Source organism: Gekko japonicus, unplaced genomic scaffold (genome assembly GCF_001447785.1).
Source record: "Gekko japonicus isolate JY-2015 unplaced genomic scaffold, Gekko_japonicus_V1.1 scaffold3715, whole genome shotgun sequence".
NCBI lineage: Eukaryota > Metazoa > Chordata > Lepidosauria > Squamata > Gekkonidae > Gekko > Gekko japonicus.
The window spans coordinates 61,826-80,945 of NW_015173250.1; the positions used below are offsets into that span (position 1 = coordinate 61,826).

The window sequence follows — 19,120 nt, forward strand, 5'->3', positions numbered from 1 at the left end:
AGGCTGCTGCTGGGAGAGACCCTCACCCAGGGTGAGTAGACTCAGGCCCAACTGAGACAGTGGACTAGGGACTGTGAGTCTAGTTGTGTTAGGGCATTTGGTTTCTTTTCTCTTCACCCACTCATCGTTATTATTCTTGCACCTTGTTTGTTTCCCACATTTGACTGACCTCCTGTAAAATAAACCTTTTATTTGTTGTTTACTCTGCCTGGTCCTCATGCCTATTATTCGGCCAAATAAGGGAGGTCTGAAGGTCTTGGGAGGGTGCTCTGGGCCTTCTCAAGGGATCCTAAAACCAGAGTGGTGGCAGCGTCAGGTGACACCCCACCTGAGCCGTGACAACAACTGACAGAACAAGCTGTGTGTGGACTGGCCCACAGAAAACGCACTCAGCATCAAGACAGGCAGAGATGGATTTCTCCCCAAAATTTCCATGTACAGAATCGAGGTTAAGTTTACCGAAGCAAAAGGGAAACCAGAATAAAACCAGTTCAATGACATGAACAGATCAGCCTGGTTTAGTTTCTCATATGCAGAAAGCAGAAAAGAACAAGCCTTAAGTCAAAAGACTCCTTCAGCATACATTTTTCCAAGGGCCCACCTCAGCTGTGTCATGAGGGTAAAATAGCGTTGCACTTACCTGTAACCAGGGGTCATTTCGTAGAAAAAGAGGTGCAGGAGCTCATTAGCATAACTTATTTGCATATGCCACACCTCTTGAAATCACTGGAAGTGTGTCAGAAGGCAACACCCACCGCTCAAGCCCCACTGGACTGTTTTGGATTGTTAGCTATTGGAGGGGTGGGGAGAAAGTGCAGATCTGTCCCTCACAGAGGAGGGAGAGCTTGTGCCTCAATAAAACTTGGTCTTAAAGGTGCCACTGGACTGTTTTAGACCCGGGGGGCGGGGGGGGCTCTGCAACTTACCTGGCTGCTTCTTGCTCTGACTGAGGGCTGCTGGGAGCAGGGGGTGGGGCTTGTTGCATGTGCCCGCCCCCTGGGCTCTTTACTGCCGGAGCTCCGCTCCTGTGTGCTCCTGCAGGAAATGACCCCTGCCTGTAACTCTTGTTCATCGAAGTATTTTCTGTGTGGGCACACTGGGACCGCGCTTGTGCAGGCCAGCCACCCGAGGCTCTCTTGAAGCTACTTTAGAATTTTACCACTCCAGGTGGGGGGGAGCCACCCCCCGCAGAGCTCCTTAGAGGCCATAATATATATATGGTATCAGATTGATGTAATTTCTGTGCACTGAGGACAAGCAAGTCCTAGGTTACAAACTGAACTCTCCAATGCAAGAACAAGATGCATTTCTTCCTTTAGGAGGTGCTATTGTCACAAGAAAAGAAAAAGGTTTCAGTTTTGTTTTTGCATGTGGGTGGGTATTCTGTTTGTAATAATTGTTTGGATACACTATATTTTTAATATGCTAGTTTTGATAATTTCATGCCAAGTAAAAATGTCCATAGTCATATTTTATGTTCCTAAAGTAACAGAATGACTTTCAATCTAGAAAAGACAAAAGAAATGCCAATGTAGCATTTTTTCAATGTTTCCGAAAATTTCTGTTTTCCCCCGAAAAAAACTGGGGTTTTTTTTTCCGAGCTTCAAAATTTCCAGAAATTTTACATCTCTAATGATTTGGCCATTCACAACATCTACTCTACACAGAGTTTCAGATCTTCGCTTGGTGAAACTGGATCAGGGTCCCCTACCATGTCATTGGGGGGAGGGTCTGGTGGCAAACCTCAGCCCAGGCCAGAAGGAGAGTCAGCTCCCAGAATCTGCTCCACAGGGTGTCAAGGACAAATGGCAGAAAGATAACAAAAACTGGCGGACCCAATGCCTCACTGCTCCGTGGCCAAGAGAGCCTCGGTTCTGGAGGCACTTTTCTCACCCCAGTCCTGCGGTTTAGGCGAGGGGAAATTATAAGGATTAGCTTTGTCAAGGAGGTGGCGGCAGAGGATTCTTCCATGGTGCCGGGGAGGATGGTTCCTCTAATGATCGACTCGCTGCTGGAACTGTAGGTGCGGCCTAGCCCAGTCCTGTTTCTCCCTCTGAGAAAGACTGCACTGGCTCAGAGGCGTGCGGAGAAGGCGTTCACAGTGGGGAGAACTCCTTCTGTTCCGTCGGAACTGAAGTTAACTTGGCTGGCACCGAAGAGCTTGACTCTGGTGGTGGCTTGGAACTGGACCGATGTTTATGTTTAATTTTGGAATGGGCCTTCTTAGGCAGGGGTTCCGATGTGCATCGTTGCCCAATGGGCCCAACGCTTCAGTTCAGTCCCTGGAACCAATGGAACAGAGACACCCGATGGTGGACTCGCACGTTGATTGGTTGTGGCTGGTGGTTTTGAAGGCAAGGACTTAGTTTGCTCTGCCAGGGCAGATGTTTTTGCCATCGGGCTATTGGAGCAAGAGACCGCTTTCCCCCATAAACTTGCTTTCAAGCGTGCTGCCCGATCTGATCAGGCCTTCAGAGTAAACTGGAGGCAGATTTTGCACGCGGTCGTGTTGTGAGCCTCACCCAAATAGAAAAGACAAAGCAAATGCTCGTCTGAGCGAGTCGTTTTTGTTCCACGTTGGGTACATTTTTTGAATAAAGCCTTCCGTGACATTCTTGAAAGAAGAGAGGGGTTCCAGGAACAAGAAACTCTGTGGGGTAAAAAACTCACAATCTCTACTAGATGAGCGGTCGGGTTAGAACGGATAAAAGGAAGTACTTCTTCACCCAAAGAGTGATTAACACTTGGAATTCACTGCCACAGGAAGTGGTGGCGGCTACAAGCATGGACGGCTTCAAAAGGGAATTAGATAAGCATATGGAGCAGAGGTCCATCAGTGGCTATTAGCCACAAGGTATAGATAGGGGCTCTGGGGCAAGTGATGCTCTGTCATCTTGGTGCTTGGGAGGGGTCAACAGTGGGAGGGCTTCTAATGTCCTGGCCCCACTGGTGGACCTCCTGATGGCACTGGTATTTCCGGCCACTGTGTGATACAGAGTGTTGGACTGGATGGGCCTTTGGCCTGACCCAACATTGGCATCTCTTATGTTCTTATGAGGGAGAAGATGTCCTCGTAAGGTGGAAGCGGAAAAAGGACTGAGGGAAAGGGGGGAGCTCCGCCCTAAAGAGCACGTGATCGTTGGGCGGGAAAACGGCTTCTACGGAGCTCTGCGGGGGAGGGGTCCCCTCCGGAGTGGCAAAATTCTAAAGTAGCTGTAAGAGCGCTTCTGGCAGTTGCCCTGCGCAATGTGGCACTGCACAGAAGATTGAAGGTGGACCTTGACACAACAGCACTGAAGTCCACAGTATTTATAATGTTCAATCAGGACAAAGGACAAACTTTAATTTAACTGCTGTGAAGGCCTCAACAGGCCGAAAGGAAGATTATAAAATTTAACATAAACCATAACAAATTGATTGGGCGTGGGCAATACACGAGTCATTTCACTCCCGCTGTAACATCCCACCACAAGAAAGCTTACCTGAACTTTAACCTCCTGGTGGCTCAGGAGGGGAACTAGAAAAGGTACGACACCCGAATCTATCACCATCTGTATTTGTTCATTGCCGCCATCCGTTAGGTAGGACAAAGCCCAAACGGTGTCCACAAGAATCTACACAGAAAAGACGTTTTTGTCGGTCAGTGTAAGACTACAGCAAATGTTCAAGCCAGGGCAACATTTACTTGACAATTTGAAAATTTTGGCAAAAAGTATTCAATACGTTAATTATGTAACTTTTTAGCATTTCCTTTGCTCAAGAAAAATTCCATGCTTCATACTCTTCAAGGAATGCTCCAGAATTCAGCCTCAGAACAGGCTCTAGAAAGTGGTGTTGGTTGATTCACACCATGGCTCTTTTTGTAGAAAAAGCCCAGCAGGAACTCATTAGCATAATAGGCCACAGCCCTGACAGCACAGCTCATTAGCACATTAGGCCACACCCCCATGTTACCAGAAGTGTAGTTATCCAGCCACACCCACCTTTTGCTTCTTATTCTGTTGACCTTGTTTGTTGTCAAAACCCAGGGCCTTTTTTTGTAGCAGGGACTCCTTTGCATGTTAGGCCACACACCCCTGATTTAGCCAATCCTAATGAGTTTCTGCTGTTGGGTGTGGCCTATTATGCTAATGAGTTCCTGCTGGGCGTGGCCAACTTGGGAGCCAGCCGGAACTCCGTTCCTGTGCGTTCCTGCCCAAAAATAGCCCTGATTCACACCAAACAGATTTGTTGCGAGCCAGTGTGGTGTAGTGGTTAGTGCGTTGGACTAGGATCCGGGACACTCGGGTTCGGAACCCCACTCTGCTATGGAAGCTCACTAGGTGACCTTGGGCCAGTTCCATCCTCTCAACCTAACCTACCTCACACGCTTGCTGTGAGGATAAAAGGGAGAAGAGAAGGATGTAAACCACTTTGGGCCCCCATGGGGGAGAAAATCAGGGCATAAATAAATAGTCCTAACAATAATATAATTATCTTCAAGGAAATTCTAGCAAAGGAAGGAATAACACTCAGCCAGCCTCACTGCAGACACATTTCCACAGAGAAAGCACCAGGTCTACATGCTACCATATCTTACCAAAGGGTGGCCCCTGTTGCCCCAAGACGTGGGAACAAGATGAATTTCTAATGTTCAAAGCACTGGCTGAAGAAAGCAACCCCAAATGCTGGGGCCGCAATGCCCACGCATACACCAAGGAGGCCCAGTTTTGCAGTCCGGCAGCAGTCCCTCCTATCAAAGAGACGCTGCTCCATTAAGAACCCTGACTGTTTGGAAGGGGTCCAACAGCAGAACACAGACATTAAAAAAATACACTCACAACACTGCGAGGTAGGTCAGGCTCTGCGATATGTGACTGGGCCAAAGTTACCCAGCGAACTTCCATGGAGGACTGGGGATTTGAACCCGTGTCCCCCAGATCCTGTGTCCAATACTCTACTCGTTGCCTCAAACCTATGTGGAAGGTTTGTGTTGTTGTTTTTTGTTAAAATGCGGGGAATGTAACAAAGTATTGTGTATCTTAGAACAAGCAATAGTATCAACCCCTCAGGATACCCTCTGGACCAGACAGGCTACCTGGCTGGTTATACTTCTACAATTATTGAAAACTTGGGCATGATATAATATCTTAGTATTTCTCTATTCACAACAGAAATGAAGAGTCTGAAATGTAGTTTAATTTGCAGTCTTCCAGATGGGAAAAAAATCTAATATTCCAGGTCCAGAGGTGCTGTGATAAATGGTCAGTTTTTTCGTACAACACAAAATAGGGTTGCAGCTGCTAGGAAGGGTTACTGTTCTGATGTCACTGAGGCAAGTGAAATTTTGAATATTGTACTGTTGACATTTAACCCAGGCGAAGTCAAATATAAAACGTTAGCCAAACCAATGAAATCCTCTGGAACAGTGCAGAGAAGACTTTTTCCACCTACAATGGACGATTCGATCTACTAATTATATGACTCAATTTATCTGGACAAGAATTTTTCAGTGGCTTGTAGACTGCTTTTGAGAAGTCATTTATTAGCAGATAAGGCAGTAGCCATTCCAAGAAGCAGAAACTGACGAAATGTGCAAGATATAGGCAAGATCAACAGAAGATATCCAGATTCCCAGACAAACTGGACAATTTACAGAAGGGCATGTACTGTGACTAAAGATTTAAAAGCAATAGTTTCTGACAGGGCTATTTTTGTGCAGGAACCCATAGGAACGGAATTCCGGCTGGCTTCAGAGCTGGCCATGCCCACTACAGCCAAAACCTCTGTGTGCGTGGTTACAGAGGGAAGGCCTGGAGAGCGACCCCCCCCCAGCGACTCCATGGTGAACGGGCAAGGGGGGGGGGCCTGGAAGGATCAGGGAGGCATTTAAATGTGCCTTCCCCGGCCTGTCCAAGGGCCGGGCACCCGGGCAAGCCAAGGGAAGGCATGGAGGTGTGGCCTAATATGCTAATGAGCTGCACTGTCAGGGTGTGGCCTAATATGCTAATGAGTTCCTGCTGTTTAGTGTGGCTTATTATACTAATGAGTTCCTGCTGGGCTTTTTCTACAAAAAAAGCCCTGGCTTCTGACATGTAAAAAGCTTAAATAAAAGTGCTTATTTAGGATTAAATACAGTAGCCAGCTTGTTTCTAATCATTCTTCAGTTGAAACCCACACAAAAGCCAACTTTTGATATTATTTCTATGAATTTTGGGGGGGTATCAATTCTGGGAATTTTTAATAGGAACACAGCTCAAATATTAAAAGAAACTTTAAGACAGAAACAGAAAAAAGACCAGAGTTTCAGTATTTACTTACGTTTATATCTGTATGGTATATGAGAACACACAAGGCTGGCAAAATCTGACGGAAGAAAAAAAAATTGTTATAGCAAATCTATAAATGCGAGAGAAAGCAACCAGACTCTGTAAAACGGCAACAAAACTAAGGCAGACTAACCAAAACTACAGGAGGTAGGTAGTTTTAACTACTAGCTAACCTATATTGTACACAGATTTAATATTTTAATAATGTAGAACAGAAAACATTAACAGCAGTTTCATCTGACATCAGAGAAGGAGAGATGAAGAGCATGGACTCATTCCTAAATGTAATTTCTCCATAATCCAGAATGGTCACTTTGAATCAACAAACTGGCACAATAGCCAAAAACATCACAAGCCCCTTATAGTGACAACTCAACTGATATTCTTATCTTTTAATTTTGTTCCGCTTTTAGTGACGTTACGGCTACAGAGCAGCAGAGACGTGTAATAAATTACACGGGCTCTGTCCCACTCATGAGAGGATTCCTTTCCTAAGCCCACTGGCAAGCAGAACCGGCGGTGCTGAGAGCGATGGCTGCAATAGCCAGGAACGTCCTCCCCAAATACTTAAATGCGGCTGCTGCATGTGCCTGGAGGCCATGCTAGACACAGCAGGGGCACAGTCTCCTGAACGCTTTAAAGAATTTTATACTTATTGAAACTGACAGCTTTTATTGAAGAACTGAAATGCAGCTACAGGTAGTGGAGAACTTATCGGGCACAACGATGGCAGTGAAAATATTTTGAGTCTATTCTAGAGACGTGAAGGCCCGGAAAAAAAACTGAAAAAATTCGGGGGGAAACCGTTTTTTTCCCGTTTTTTCCCTGAAGCCTTTTTGTTTTTTTCCAAAAAATTGGAAAAATTGAAAAAAGAAAAAAAAATTGATTATGGAACATTTTATTTTAACATGATGAATAAAATATTTTAAGACAAGGTGTTCAAATATTTTCCAAATCATTTCTAAAATATATATATACGGTATCAGATTGATCTAATTTCTGTGCACTGAGGACAAGCAAGTCCTAGGTTACAAACTGAACCCTCCAATGCAAGAACAAGATGCATTTCTTCCTTTAGGAGGTGCGATTGTCAGAAGAAAATAAAAAAGTTTCAGTTTTGTTTTTGCATGTGGGTGGGTATTCTGTTTGAAATAATTGTTTGGATACACTGTTTTTTTTAATATGCTAGTCGTGATAATTTCATGCCAAGTAAAAATGTCCATAGTCATATTTTATGTTCCTAAAGTAACAGAATGACTTTCAATCTAGAAAAGACAAAAGAAATGCCAATGTAGCATTTTTTCAGTTTTTCCGAAAATTTCCGGTTTTCTCTGGAAAAAACCGGGGTTTTTTCCGAGCTTCAAAATTTCCAGAAATTTTACATCTCTAGTCTATTCTCAGCCATTTTCCCAATCAAGATTGTCCACTACCCCCTCCTGCTGAGAAAGAGACAGAACCTTCCCCATCTCTCTCAGCAACGGAAAAGATACGGGGTGGGGGTGGGGGCACCAGAGGAACTGCTGAACAAGCAGCCCTGCTGCTTCTCCAAATACACCTGCAGGTCCCTGTACTTCAAGGTTGTGTTGTTGCTTTTTGTTAAAAACCCTGATTCCAATTTATGCAAGTGAACTGCTTGTGTTTTTAGTTTCTCACTGATGTTAATGGGCTCTCATGTTCTCTTAGAACTCTTACGTGCCCACACCCCTTTGACAATTTGGCTCAAGACCAGCTACCCGCTAGCATCATTTGATATTTTAACTTTGCAATTATTAGATAAGATAAACAGATCCCTCAGACACCGATGGGTCTAGCAGCCAGGATCAAAATCCACATAAAATATTAGAATAAATGTGCTCGTACAATTACACAGGCTATAAATGTGTTTTTTTCCTAAAATATAATAGCAAATATAAATATAGTGAGTTTTCAGTCTCTAAGGTGTCCATTCCAGGCATTTGAAAAATACAGGAGTATCTGACATAGGAAAACTTTCCAAATAAGTATCCTGCTGTGTAAGAATGTTCACTTCCTCCCAACTTCATTAGGGTGATGAAGCTTGTAGAGAGTAAGGAACCACACTCACTACAAGCTTCATCGCCCGAATGAAATTGGGAGGAAGTGGACATTCTTACACAGCAGGATAAAGTTTTCTTATGTCTGATACTCATGTATTTTTTAAGTGTCTGGAATGGACACCTCAGAGACTGAATTTTGACTTTTGGTTATACATGTAAAAAGGTAAAGGTAAAGGTTCCCTTGCTCCAAAGCCAGTCGAGTCCGACTCTAGGGTTGCAGTGCTCATCTCCGTTTCAAAGCCGAAGAGCCAGCGCTGTCCAAAGACGTTTCCGTGGTCATGTGGCCGGCATGACTAAACACCAAGGCGCACGGAACGCTGTTACCTTCCCACCGAAGTGGTACCTATTTATCTACTTGCAATTTCTTGCTTTCGAACTGCTAGGTTGGCAGGAGCTGGAACTAGAGATGGGAGCTCACTCCGTCATGCAGCAACTCGGGTCTTGAACTGCTGAACTACTGACCTTCCACAGCGTGCAGTTCAACGTCTTAACAACTTGAGCCACCGCAGCTCATGTAGTCGTATATATATTTCACTACATTGATATTTGCTATTATGTTTAGGATAAAGCATATTTATAGCCTGTGTAATTATATGAGTATTTATTTATTACAATATTTTACACGCCATAATTGTGTTTGGGTTTACTACTCATAGCCGTGTCCCCTGTTTACATGATAACCAAAATCCGGCAGAGAAGGGCGCACTACAGAAGCACGCAGCACATGTGCCACCATGGGGGGAAATGACCTGCAGTGAGGCTGAGGTGCAATTCTCTATTTACCTCCTGAACGGTCTCCATAGGCGGTGGGGGGTCCTTATTCCTGCAGAGATTTACAATGACCCATGTGACGTTCCGGAGGAAGGTGATGGGAATGGAAGGGTTGATGAAGGAGAGAAGAGGTTTGACAACTCCCAGTGATATGACATAATCTCTACACTGGGGACCATCACCTACAGAAATGAAAATTGTTTAAAGAAGATTACATTCACAATGGAGAAACTCTGAAATGTATGCAATGACTTATGTTGGGAGACTGATGTTCTATGTTTCCCCGTTATGAACAGTACAAAAAACGTCACTGTTTAGTGAAAAATCTGAGCAACACAATTTGTCCTACTTTTATAGAAAGCAAGAGAAGCGAAGTTATCAAAATGAGGATGTTTCATTACTTAACTCTACCGCACCAAGAAGAGAACTTAAGAGGAAACATAGTCTCATGAGGGTAATGCCAATGTTTAAAATTAGGTTTTAAAGCCTTCAGCGGCTATTGCTTTTTTTTCCTCTCCCCTTCTAGAAATACAGCTAATCCTTACCAATAATATTCCCAAGAGCCCACACGGCTTGTTCACACACATTCTGATGCGGCGAATGGAGCAGTCTTAAGAAGAGAGGCACTGCATCTGTAAGAGAACACGGGCTTGACGTAAGTGAAATACGGCATCCATACAGAACAGCGCTTGCATTTTACCGTGTATCCCTGTAGCTGGTGGAAGGAGTTCTGAAACCAAGTGACAAGAACTCAAACCGGATTAGAAATGCGTCTTAGAAGAACTGCGCAGGTGACGCCCGTCCTTGAAAAAGAGGCCAGTCTCAAATGTTCGTTTACGAAAGAAGGCACCTAATAACTAAAGCGCCTCCTTATAATACAAAGGCCCAGCACCCCGTGACCGAGAGAGCCGGCTCTGCCAGAAGGCCTTATTGATGACAGCAGCCATTTCCCAACATTCTCCCAGAGGTGATTTAGTTTGACACAGAAGTTAGGCAGCTGACGGGTAAGGGATACCCCGACCCTGGGCGTAACTCTGGGGGAAAGAACAAGAGGGGGCGCTGTGACCTCAGGGGCTTCGTGCCCACCTCCCGAAGCCGCCTGACGATTCTCCGAAGTGCTGAATGCAGAATCCTCCCAACCCACCGGGAGCCCTGCTTCAGCTCTCCCAACCTACCCAGGGCCAGCTTCCAAGTTGCACAGACACATCTGATGCGTTTCCAGTGCTTCTCTTCACCGTCTGAAGCGGGGGGGGGGGACAGTAAATCCCTGCACCCCTTCCTCCAAGGTCCATCTCCTTGGGTGGAGGAGGGGAAGAACCCTAGCCCCACTTCCGGCAGGCTACGGTTTTTGTTCTGATGCATGGTTTGATGAATCATGGTTAGGTCGGCAGCTGTCCCAGGTACAATGAGGAGACCACCGGGCCACCGTTAAGACCCTCGTCAGGCAGTGTTCCCTCTAAGCTGTTAGTGTGAGCTAGGTCACCGTTCCTTGAGCCTCCGGCTCACACGTTTTTGTCTCAGCTCAGGAAGGAGGGCTCCAGAGCAAACTCATTTATGCAGCAGCCAAATCGCTCGCTCACGCCTTGAATGCCAGTAGAATTTTTGCTCACGAGACTCCACAGCGGAGAGGGAGCCACTGCCGCCAGGGCAGGTGTCAGGCCGGCTTCTCCCGAGCGGGGTCTGCCCTGTAAGTGTTCAGGGTGGAAGTGGTAACAAAAGTGGGGCAGGGTCTGAAAAACTATTTCGTCACTCCCCCTTTACTTGGACAACCTGCGTAGCAGAAATAAAACAGTGCCTGGAGGGTGCTCAGAGACCACTCCCATAGCCTCATATGCCAGTGAGGAGACACCCCCCACCTTTGCTTTGTACATCTCCTCCATCCTGGCCCTGTCAGAGTATGAAGATATGAGGTGTCAGATTCAGATGATGGTCCTCTAAGTGACAGCTAACAGTCCTTCAGGCCAGCAGTATTAGCTGGAGAAAACTGGTTCTGACTGGCTTGGTGATAGCTGTCTCAGAATGACTCAGCAGAGAGTGCTGATTGGTTAATGCACATATATAAGCATTCACTGTACAGTCCACTTTACCCTCTTTGATGTATTGGTGCATGGCGGAGCATTTTGCCGGTTGGACTTGTGTATACCTGCACTGCTTAACAGGACCTTTTGTAAATAAAACCTTGTAAATGTTCCTTCCCACCTAACTGTGTGGACATTGGACTCTTTTGGGACTTGGCTCTGCACTATTCTGAGAAACTCTGCTCTGGTGGTAACTCACCAGCCACTAACACCACTCCCTAACAGGCCCAACTTCGACCGACAGCAGCTGCGGATCGTTCCCTCCACCCTGCGCACAGCAACTGTTCTAAGGGATCTTCTACAACGGCCGCCTTTTCTCATCCACAGAAGACTAGTGATCATTCCCCCTTCTTTCAGAGAACTAAGTTCTATGCCCCGCCCTACTTCACAAAATAACACGTGTTCCCTCTAAGCTGAGTTAGTGTGAGCTAGCTCACCGTTTCTTGAGCCTCCGGCTCACACACATTTTTGTCTCGGCTCAGGAAGGGACGGCTCCAGAGCAAACTCATTTAGGCAGCAGCCAAATCGCTCGCTCAACACTTGAATGCCAGTAGCTCACAAGGTAGAATTTTTGCTCACAGGACTCCACAGCTTAGAGGGAGCACTGCACGTGAACACTTTCCATGTCACTCCTCTGGAGCGAGCCACCTACTTCTTCCAAAACAAGCAAGTAAAATATGAGGAACGGTGAAAGAATCCTCCACCACCCGCCCTCCCTGGTTCAAGTTAACGCAAATCTTTCCCCGGCAAATAGGCATCCCTCTGCTCAGTTAAAAGACACGGAGCACTTACTAGATTGTACAACTGCTTGGGTCTGTGCAGAAGTGCCTGATGCTATGTTAGTCAGGGCCCACGCAGCTTCGAACTGTAAGGAAGGACTGTTAAAAAAACAAAGACAAAAAGACAAAGCGGCGTTAATAGTTGCATTGCAATTCTATAAGTAATGGTGATAGAAAGGGTGCAAATGCTGAAATCTTACCAAAGTATTCACTACCATACTCTGTAACCCTACCGCTGCGTAGGCTGTAGCTCTTGAACAGCCTTTACAAAGTGTACACCGACACTTAATTATTACATCACAAATAATGCAGGAAGTATGAACTATCTTACAGATTTCTATCAGGACCCTTCTAATGCGAGGGTTGCCATTTTCTTCCAAAACATCTATCAAGACGGCATTTCTGCCATGGCAGATTTCCCTAACACGGAATAACACAAGATATTCAGCTTTAGGACTCCCAGAAGTAAATATTTAGCCACAACGAGGAAATGAAGAATAACCTCAGTAACGCAAGGTAACAACCAACCTTAGTAATATAATGGGGGAAACCCAGAGGCTGTATATTTCAGTGAGCAATTAAAACAGATTCCAAATGCACACAAAACACTACTTACCTAAGGGGACCGCCTTTCTCCACATGTGCCTCAGAGAGCACTAAGATCGGGATCCCAAAATCGCCTGACTCTTCTGGGCCCTAAAGAGGCCAGGCTGGCCACAGTGAGGGGCAGGGCCTTTTCTGTGGCGGCCCCTCACTGGTGGCATGAGCTCCCGGATGACATACATTCAACTCACGCAAATCTATGCTACCAGAAGTATTGGTGGACTTTAATTGGCTATACTTGAGGCCTATCATATACAACAATAATATACATATAAATATATAAGGATACAACATCTGGCCTTATATTGCATATGTACTTAACATCTGATGTTTAAAAAAAACTTTTTTTGAATGTATGTCAAGTTTGTATTTTGGATTGTGACCACTGAGGAAGGCCCTTTGGGGCCGAAACGCATTTGGTTCAGTTGCACAGCACTAACCCATCTATGTATGTATGTTGAAAAATTTTTCATGTCTGAATGTGAATATTTTTAATGAGTCTAAGTTTTTTTAAAAATGTGTACACCTGAATAAATTTTGTATGTTTATAATATTTAGTGTCAGCTTAACCCTTGTGGATTCATGGCATTCACCTCACCCGTACCACTTAAATAACTAGCATGTTTTTTAAAATACAAATAACTGCAACCATCCAGCGCCTAATACATTTCCCACGAACATTGTTAGGTTATGAACGGGGTACTGAGAAAAGGGATACCAGGACTTACTTATCATCCCTTTCTAAGCATTTCACCAAGATGGGTAAAATTCCAGATTTTATTAAGTCATCAATAGGAGGATTTCTGTCGCTTGATAACAGCTTTCTGTAAGATTAAAGCACAAGAAGTTAATGAAAGCGACAGCAACCACACTTCAGCCTTTCAAATGAGGTCCACATAAACACTCACCTAGCAGCTTGGACAGCACTGAGTTGAATGACGGGGTTATCGCTGGTAGCGTTCTGCAGCGTTAACACAGATTTCAGAAATTTAGAAGTCAAGAATTCAGAAAACTAATATGAAGGGGGGGAAACAGACTGTTCGGCAACTCACCTGTAATATAGCTTCTAGGGTTACGTTTTGCTTAAATCAAAGAGAGAGATGGTTTAGTTATCATTCCCATTACGAAGCCAACATTCTTCACAAAATAACAATCCAACCATTTTAAAGTAATAAATGCAGTTTCCTAGTTAATTTCCCCCACAAATGCTTTTTCCGCAATACACACTGTTAATTAAACTGAAGATTTCAAAGAACAAGAGTCTATGACTTCTAAGTTTTGCTTGCATTTAAAAAAAAGCAGCTTACTGCTTTGAAATCGGCGTCAACATCTGAGTCTTCTAAACTCTCTTCTTGCGGCACATTTCTTTTTTTCAACAGATGCTCGTCTCTCTTGCTCTGAAAACAAAGGATCAACAGAGCGCCCTTAATACGCTTGTCTCTTTTGCTCTGAAAACCACGTTCTTAAAAATAGATTTGTTAACAAACGCCATAAACAAACTGATAGACTTCACATAAGGAAATCTGCAGCTACATTTAGCTGGAATGCAAATTTACCTTGCCGCCCCTTGGATTAAAAACTCATTTAAATTCATGCACGTGTGCAAAAGAAATTCTATTATGCTCATTATGAACACCTTCCTTTCTGTTAAAGTGTCTGCAGAACAAGTTCGTGGTTGGCAAACCGATTTCCTGCTGGGCAAATACAAAAATGAAATCAGTTTCGGAGGGCCAGGACCCTGATTCTAGCCACTACATGACTGACAGGCAAGTCCCGTCTATTGCACTCTCAGCCCGCCCCTCCTCCAAAGGACTCAGTATAGCATACAGGGCTCTCACATTTGTGTTTTATCCTCACTTGGCATGGAGTAAGGGGATTTGAATCCAGGTCCCCACATTCCTACTCCATTATTCTTATCGTACCTCCATATTGGCTACATACCATATGTCTTTTCAGTACCTGCGCTGGCGATGCAGTACCTGTGTTGGGGGTTAGATCTGGCTTGAGACCGTTGCTGACTCCCTCATCTAAACTCTATTGTAAAATGAATGCTCCTTCAATGTGCATAGTAGAGCACTCTAAGCGCTGGAAGAACTATTTCATTTATGAATGGGACTATTTCAAACTCAGACAGCAAGTCCGCGTCTGCTTTAATCCTGCACAAGGAAGAAGACTCCAACAGCCAGCACATGCACACTAACCATTACGGCATTATCAGCAACTTCTGCTGAAACGATGAAGCAGCCAATAATTATTTTGAGGAATTATTAACAATACAAGAAGCAAAGCAAGGCACTGTGTGCGATACCAGGATATATTACAACTGATTACTCCCTCCACACACAAAAAAATTATAATATTTTATAGAGGAATGGAATTTGGTAAAACTTCCAATGGACACAACTTTTATTTAAAAACAAACAAACTGGAACAGTATTATAGTAATCACTGCTATTTAAATGCAGAGCCTTTTTTTTTTTTAACCATCAAACAAGGTGGTGTTTGCTTTAGTGGCATCTGCTTTTTTTAAGTTATCAGGTCAGAAGATATTTCCTAAACTATGTACTCAAGAGTTAAATGAAACCTTGATATATCTGTGAAATTGCAAAAAAAAAGAAATTTTCTATTTGCAATTTATCTTAGATGTGCCAACGTTTACCAATACACTCATGCTCTGAAGGTCTCCTGCCCTACAGGGAACACATGAAGCTGGATAACAACATGGCCCCGGTCATTCTGGTCTACTCTGCCCGGCAGTGGCCCTCCTGGGTCTCATGTAGAAAAAGGGTCACCTACTACTTGATCCTTTTTAACTGGAGATGCCAGGGATCGAACTCGGGACGTTCTGCATGGGAGCGGTGGCGCAGGGGATTTTCCCCTGCTGAAACATAACATCTGAACTGCCATGCTTTTGCAAGCCCCGTGCTGGTGTGAGCAACCAAGCCTTGTCCTAGTTCATCGTCTACCCAGCGATTCGAAAGCTTCGGCAAGTAGATAAATTGGGGACCACCCGTAAGGGGGTGGGCACACCCCTCCCTTCGGGAAGGTGTTAGCTGCTGCGGCGACCGGAAAGACGCAAGAACCGTGTCGGCTTCCCTGCAGTGGAGTGAGTTGGCCAGGCGGTGGCAGTGTGCACAACATCAAGAAGCCAGAAGTCATCAGCCAGCTGACAAGATGCCATAGGAACACAACTGACCCAGCCCGCAGATGAAGCCCGGCTAGCTGCAATGTGTGTGTAATTAATGCTGTATGTTGTCTTCCCTATCCCCACAAATATTGTTAGTCCAACTATCTCAAGAGTAACTGTAAATCGCTCTGAGCCCGCATTATTATTATTATTATTATTATTATTATTATTATTAAGGCATGCAAGGCAGATGCTCTGCTACTGACCCCACAGCCCTAGAGAATCATTTTCAAACCATCTCCCGCTTGAACAACAATAATCAGTACCACTGCTAAGAGCTCATGTGGCGTAATTTAGAAAACTGGGCACGAGAAACAAGGACATAGTGGTTATTATAACATTAACGCAGTGTGGATTTTTAGGCTTCCTATTGCAATAAAAAATTCCCTTCCATCACTCTACAGTGACAGCCTGCTTCACGCAGTCCACTCTACAGGGTGGGGACTACAGCAAAAAAAGAGGACGGGCTCTGGCAAATGCCAGGGAGACTACCTTAAGCAGGGGGACAACCAGCAGCTTGAGGACTGTAGTTACCACACAGGGACAGTCCTTCAGATATGTGGGTCCTGGGCCTTAAAGGGCACGGAAGCTCGGGCTCTTTTTGTAGCAGGAACTCCTTTGCATATTAGGCCACACCCCCTAATGTAGCCAATCCTCCAAGAGCTTACAGAGCTCTTCTTACAGGAACTACTGTAAGCTCTTGGAGGATTGGCTACATTAGGGGTGTGTCGCTTAATATGCAAAGGAGTTCCTGCTACAAAAAGAGCCCTTACGGAAGATCAAAGCGAACACATTCATTTGGACTCAGAAAAACGGGCAGCCAATCTAGCTGTTTTAAAAGTGGTGAGAGATGTTCTCATAAGCTAGCCCCAAACAATAGTCAAGCTGCTGCATTCTGAGCCAGTTGCAGTTTTCACAGTGTCTTCAAGGGCAGCCCAATGTAGAGCTTATTACAGTAGTCCAACAATGAGGTTACAAAAACATGGATTAGCACGGCTGAGTCAGCCAAGTCTAATAAAAGAAGAGAGTTGGTGGGCCAGATACAGCCAACAGAGGCACTCTAGGTCACCGCATCAACCTGCTTTCCAAACAGCAAGCGTGGGTCTATGTGAATGTCTTAAGAGCTGTCAAGTCACCTACGACTTATGGGGACCCTGTGAACTGACGTCCTTCAAGACATCCTATCATTAACAGCCTTCTCCAAGTCTTGCAAACTGAAGGCCGTGGTTTCCTTTAATGAGTCTTTATTTATTGTTACGGTCAGCGACCAGCGTACCTTTAAAGAGTCAATCTGTCTCATGTTGGGTCTCCCTCTTTTCCTGCCAAATTCTTAACCTGCCGGGCAAATGTAGGTTGTTCAACGAGAAAGGCTTGAAGGCATGCGCCAAAGACCAGTGTTTTCAAAATCTGCTCTTTATTTCCCAGTCTGTGGCATTCTTGCATCCACCCAGTTCACGGGCTAATGTTTCCAGGCTTCCAACCTCCACAGGACTGATCCTGTGAATTGCTGCCCACTGGGACATCAGTTTAGAGGAGCAAATAATGGCCTCCAGGGCTGGATACATATGTGAGTTAATAGCTTGAAAGCAAACAAGGAATAAGCCATGCAGTTCCAGACCCTTATCAGTTGTAGGATGTGCTGTGCATTAGGAGAACTCTGTCACCATGCTCACTACAATAGACTTTAAATGGAATCTCTTTTTAAAAAAACCCAGACCCAATATCTGCCCAGTGAAGGGCAATGGATACAATCATGTGTTCGGCACACTGGACTCCATGCGCTGCTTTCCCGACAGAACCATGGCATAAATTCCCCCCGTGAACCTTCACTCTGTAGGTGGAACTCCCCACAGCAACCTTGAACGCAAGCAAATGAAAAAGAGGCATATTCACCTTCCGAAGTTCAATTGTCACTTCATTTCTGTGTCTTCGCATAGTCTGTAAAAGAGGAGGGGGGATGGTTAGAGGTTTTACCGTAACAAATTTAAAGATGAGTTCAGAATACAACAGGGCTTCAGTTTTAAACTTATTGAAGAGGTTAAGAGTACTTATGGACTCACAAGAGGCCCGTGGCACAGAGTCACATCCCGCCCATCTTCCAAAATGGATTGAGGGGAAGGCTGCCTGTGTTCCTCTCCCTTTAACTACTTCATTCAAGCTATTGTGCTCTGGTGGAACTTGGGACCAGGAGCAAACTAGCTTAAAGAAAACAGTGGGGACAGGGTAAGGTTCCGCACTTCCCCTCCATCCCACTCACCCATCCTGTATTTTAAATGGAAGCACGCTAACATGCCTTAGGAGAAAGTACCACAATCTGCCTTGTAATACAAACGTCAAGGTGCTGTCATTTCTGACATGGCAATGTAAAATTTTGCTAGTAAAAACATCAACGGCTCTATAAAAATCAACTATTTAATATATTCGGGTCCAATGACATTGCCTACTCTGGCGGATAAGTGAGGCCTGCGGGGAACTTACAGGAACAGAAAAGATGTAAAAGACAAGGCCTTAGGGTTGGTTTTTTGTTTTTTTTAACTTCTGGGATTCCCACCCCCCCCTGCATACTAGACAGTTTCCAAGTTTGTACAGACAATCACTTTAGGGAGCCAGTTTGGTGCAGTGGTTAAGTATGCAAACTCTAATCTGGGAGAACCGGGTTTGATTCCCCACTCCTCCACTTGCAGCTGCTGGATGACCTTGGGCAAGCCATAGTTCTGTCAGAGCTGTCCTTGAAGGGGCAGTTCTCGAGAGAGCTCTCTCAGCCCCACCTACCTCACAGGGTGTCAGTTGTGGGGAGGGGAAGGGAAAGGAGTTTGTAAGCCTCTCTGAGACTCTGAGTGAAGGGCAGGGTATAAATCCAATCCTTCTTCTTCTCTTCTTCTTTATGTACTTGGACCCATTTTGTGGGTTTTGTTTTGTATCCTGGCGCCGAGATCAGAATTACAAAGCTGTGGCACAACATTCACCTCATCCACACAAACTAAATAACAACTTGCGTGTTTAGAAATACACACAACTGTGGTGCATGGCAGCGAAGGTGCAAAGGACAGCTTGGGAAAGCACACAGAATCTACTGGGAAGAAATCTGTATTTGGAGCCCTGTGTGTGAGGGGTTAAAATCTAAAGAACTATGTCTTAAATTCACAAACATGGCAGATTAAGAAAAGTCGACAAGTTTCGGGTTGGGGGTAGGTGAGACATCACCTGTTTCTGAATAAAAAGCCCCTGCATGTTAAAAAAAAAATTACACCCCAATCACAAAGTATTTTAAACCTGGCGTTCTCTGTCTGACATACTAGCTTTCTATATGAGGGTTTAA

At 44.8% G+C, this 19,120-nt stretch overlaps 1 protein-coding gene across 1 annotated transcript in view; it reads right to left on the minus strand.

The window, feature by feature from the left end:
- KPNA3 (karyopherin alpha 3 (importin alpha 4)) overlaps nucleotides 1-17,736 on the minus strand; it is a 34,061-nt gene extending 16,325 nt beyond the window's left edge. The window contains exons 1-10 of the mRNA XM_015422792.1: nucleotides 17,695-17,736; nucleotides 13,922-14,011; nucleotides 13,667-13,696; nucleotides 13,523-13,575; nucleotides 13,343-13,438; nucleotides 12,025-12,110; nucleotides 9,700-9,786; nucleotides 9,167-9,336; nucleotides 6,301-6,345; nucleotides 3,483-3,614 (exon numbers count right to left, since the gene is read on the minus strand). Of these exons, the coding sequence (XP_015278278.1) occupies nucleotides 3,483-3,614; nucleotides 6,301-6,345; nucleotides 9,167-9,336; nucleotides 9,700-9,786; nucleotides 12,025-12,110; nucleotides 13,343-13,438; nucleotides 13,523-13,575; nucleotides 13,667-13,696; nucleotides 13,922-14,011; nucleotides 17,695-17,736 (831 nt within the window). The remainder of the gene's footprint in view (nucleotides 1-3,482; nucleotides 3,615-6,300; nucleotides 6,346-9,166; nucleotides 9,337-9,699; nucleotides 9,787-12,024; nucleotides 12,111-13,342; nucleotides 13,439-13,522; nucleotides 13,576-13,666; nucleotides 13,697-13,921; nucleotides 14,012-17,694) is intronic.
- Nucleotides 17,737-19,120: the final 1,384 nt, after the last annotated feature.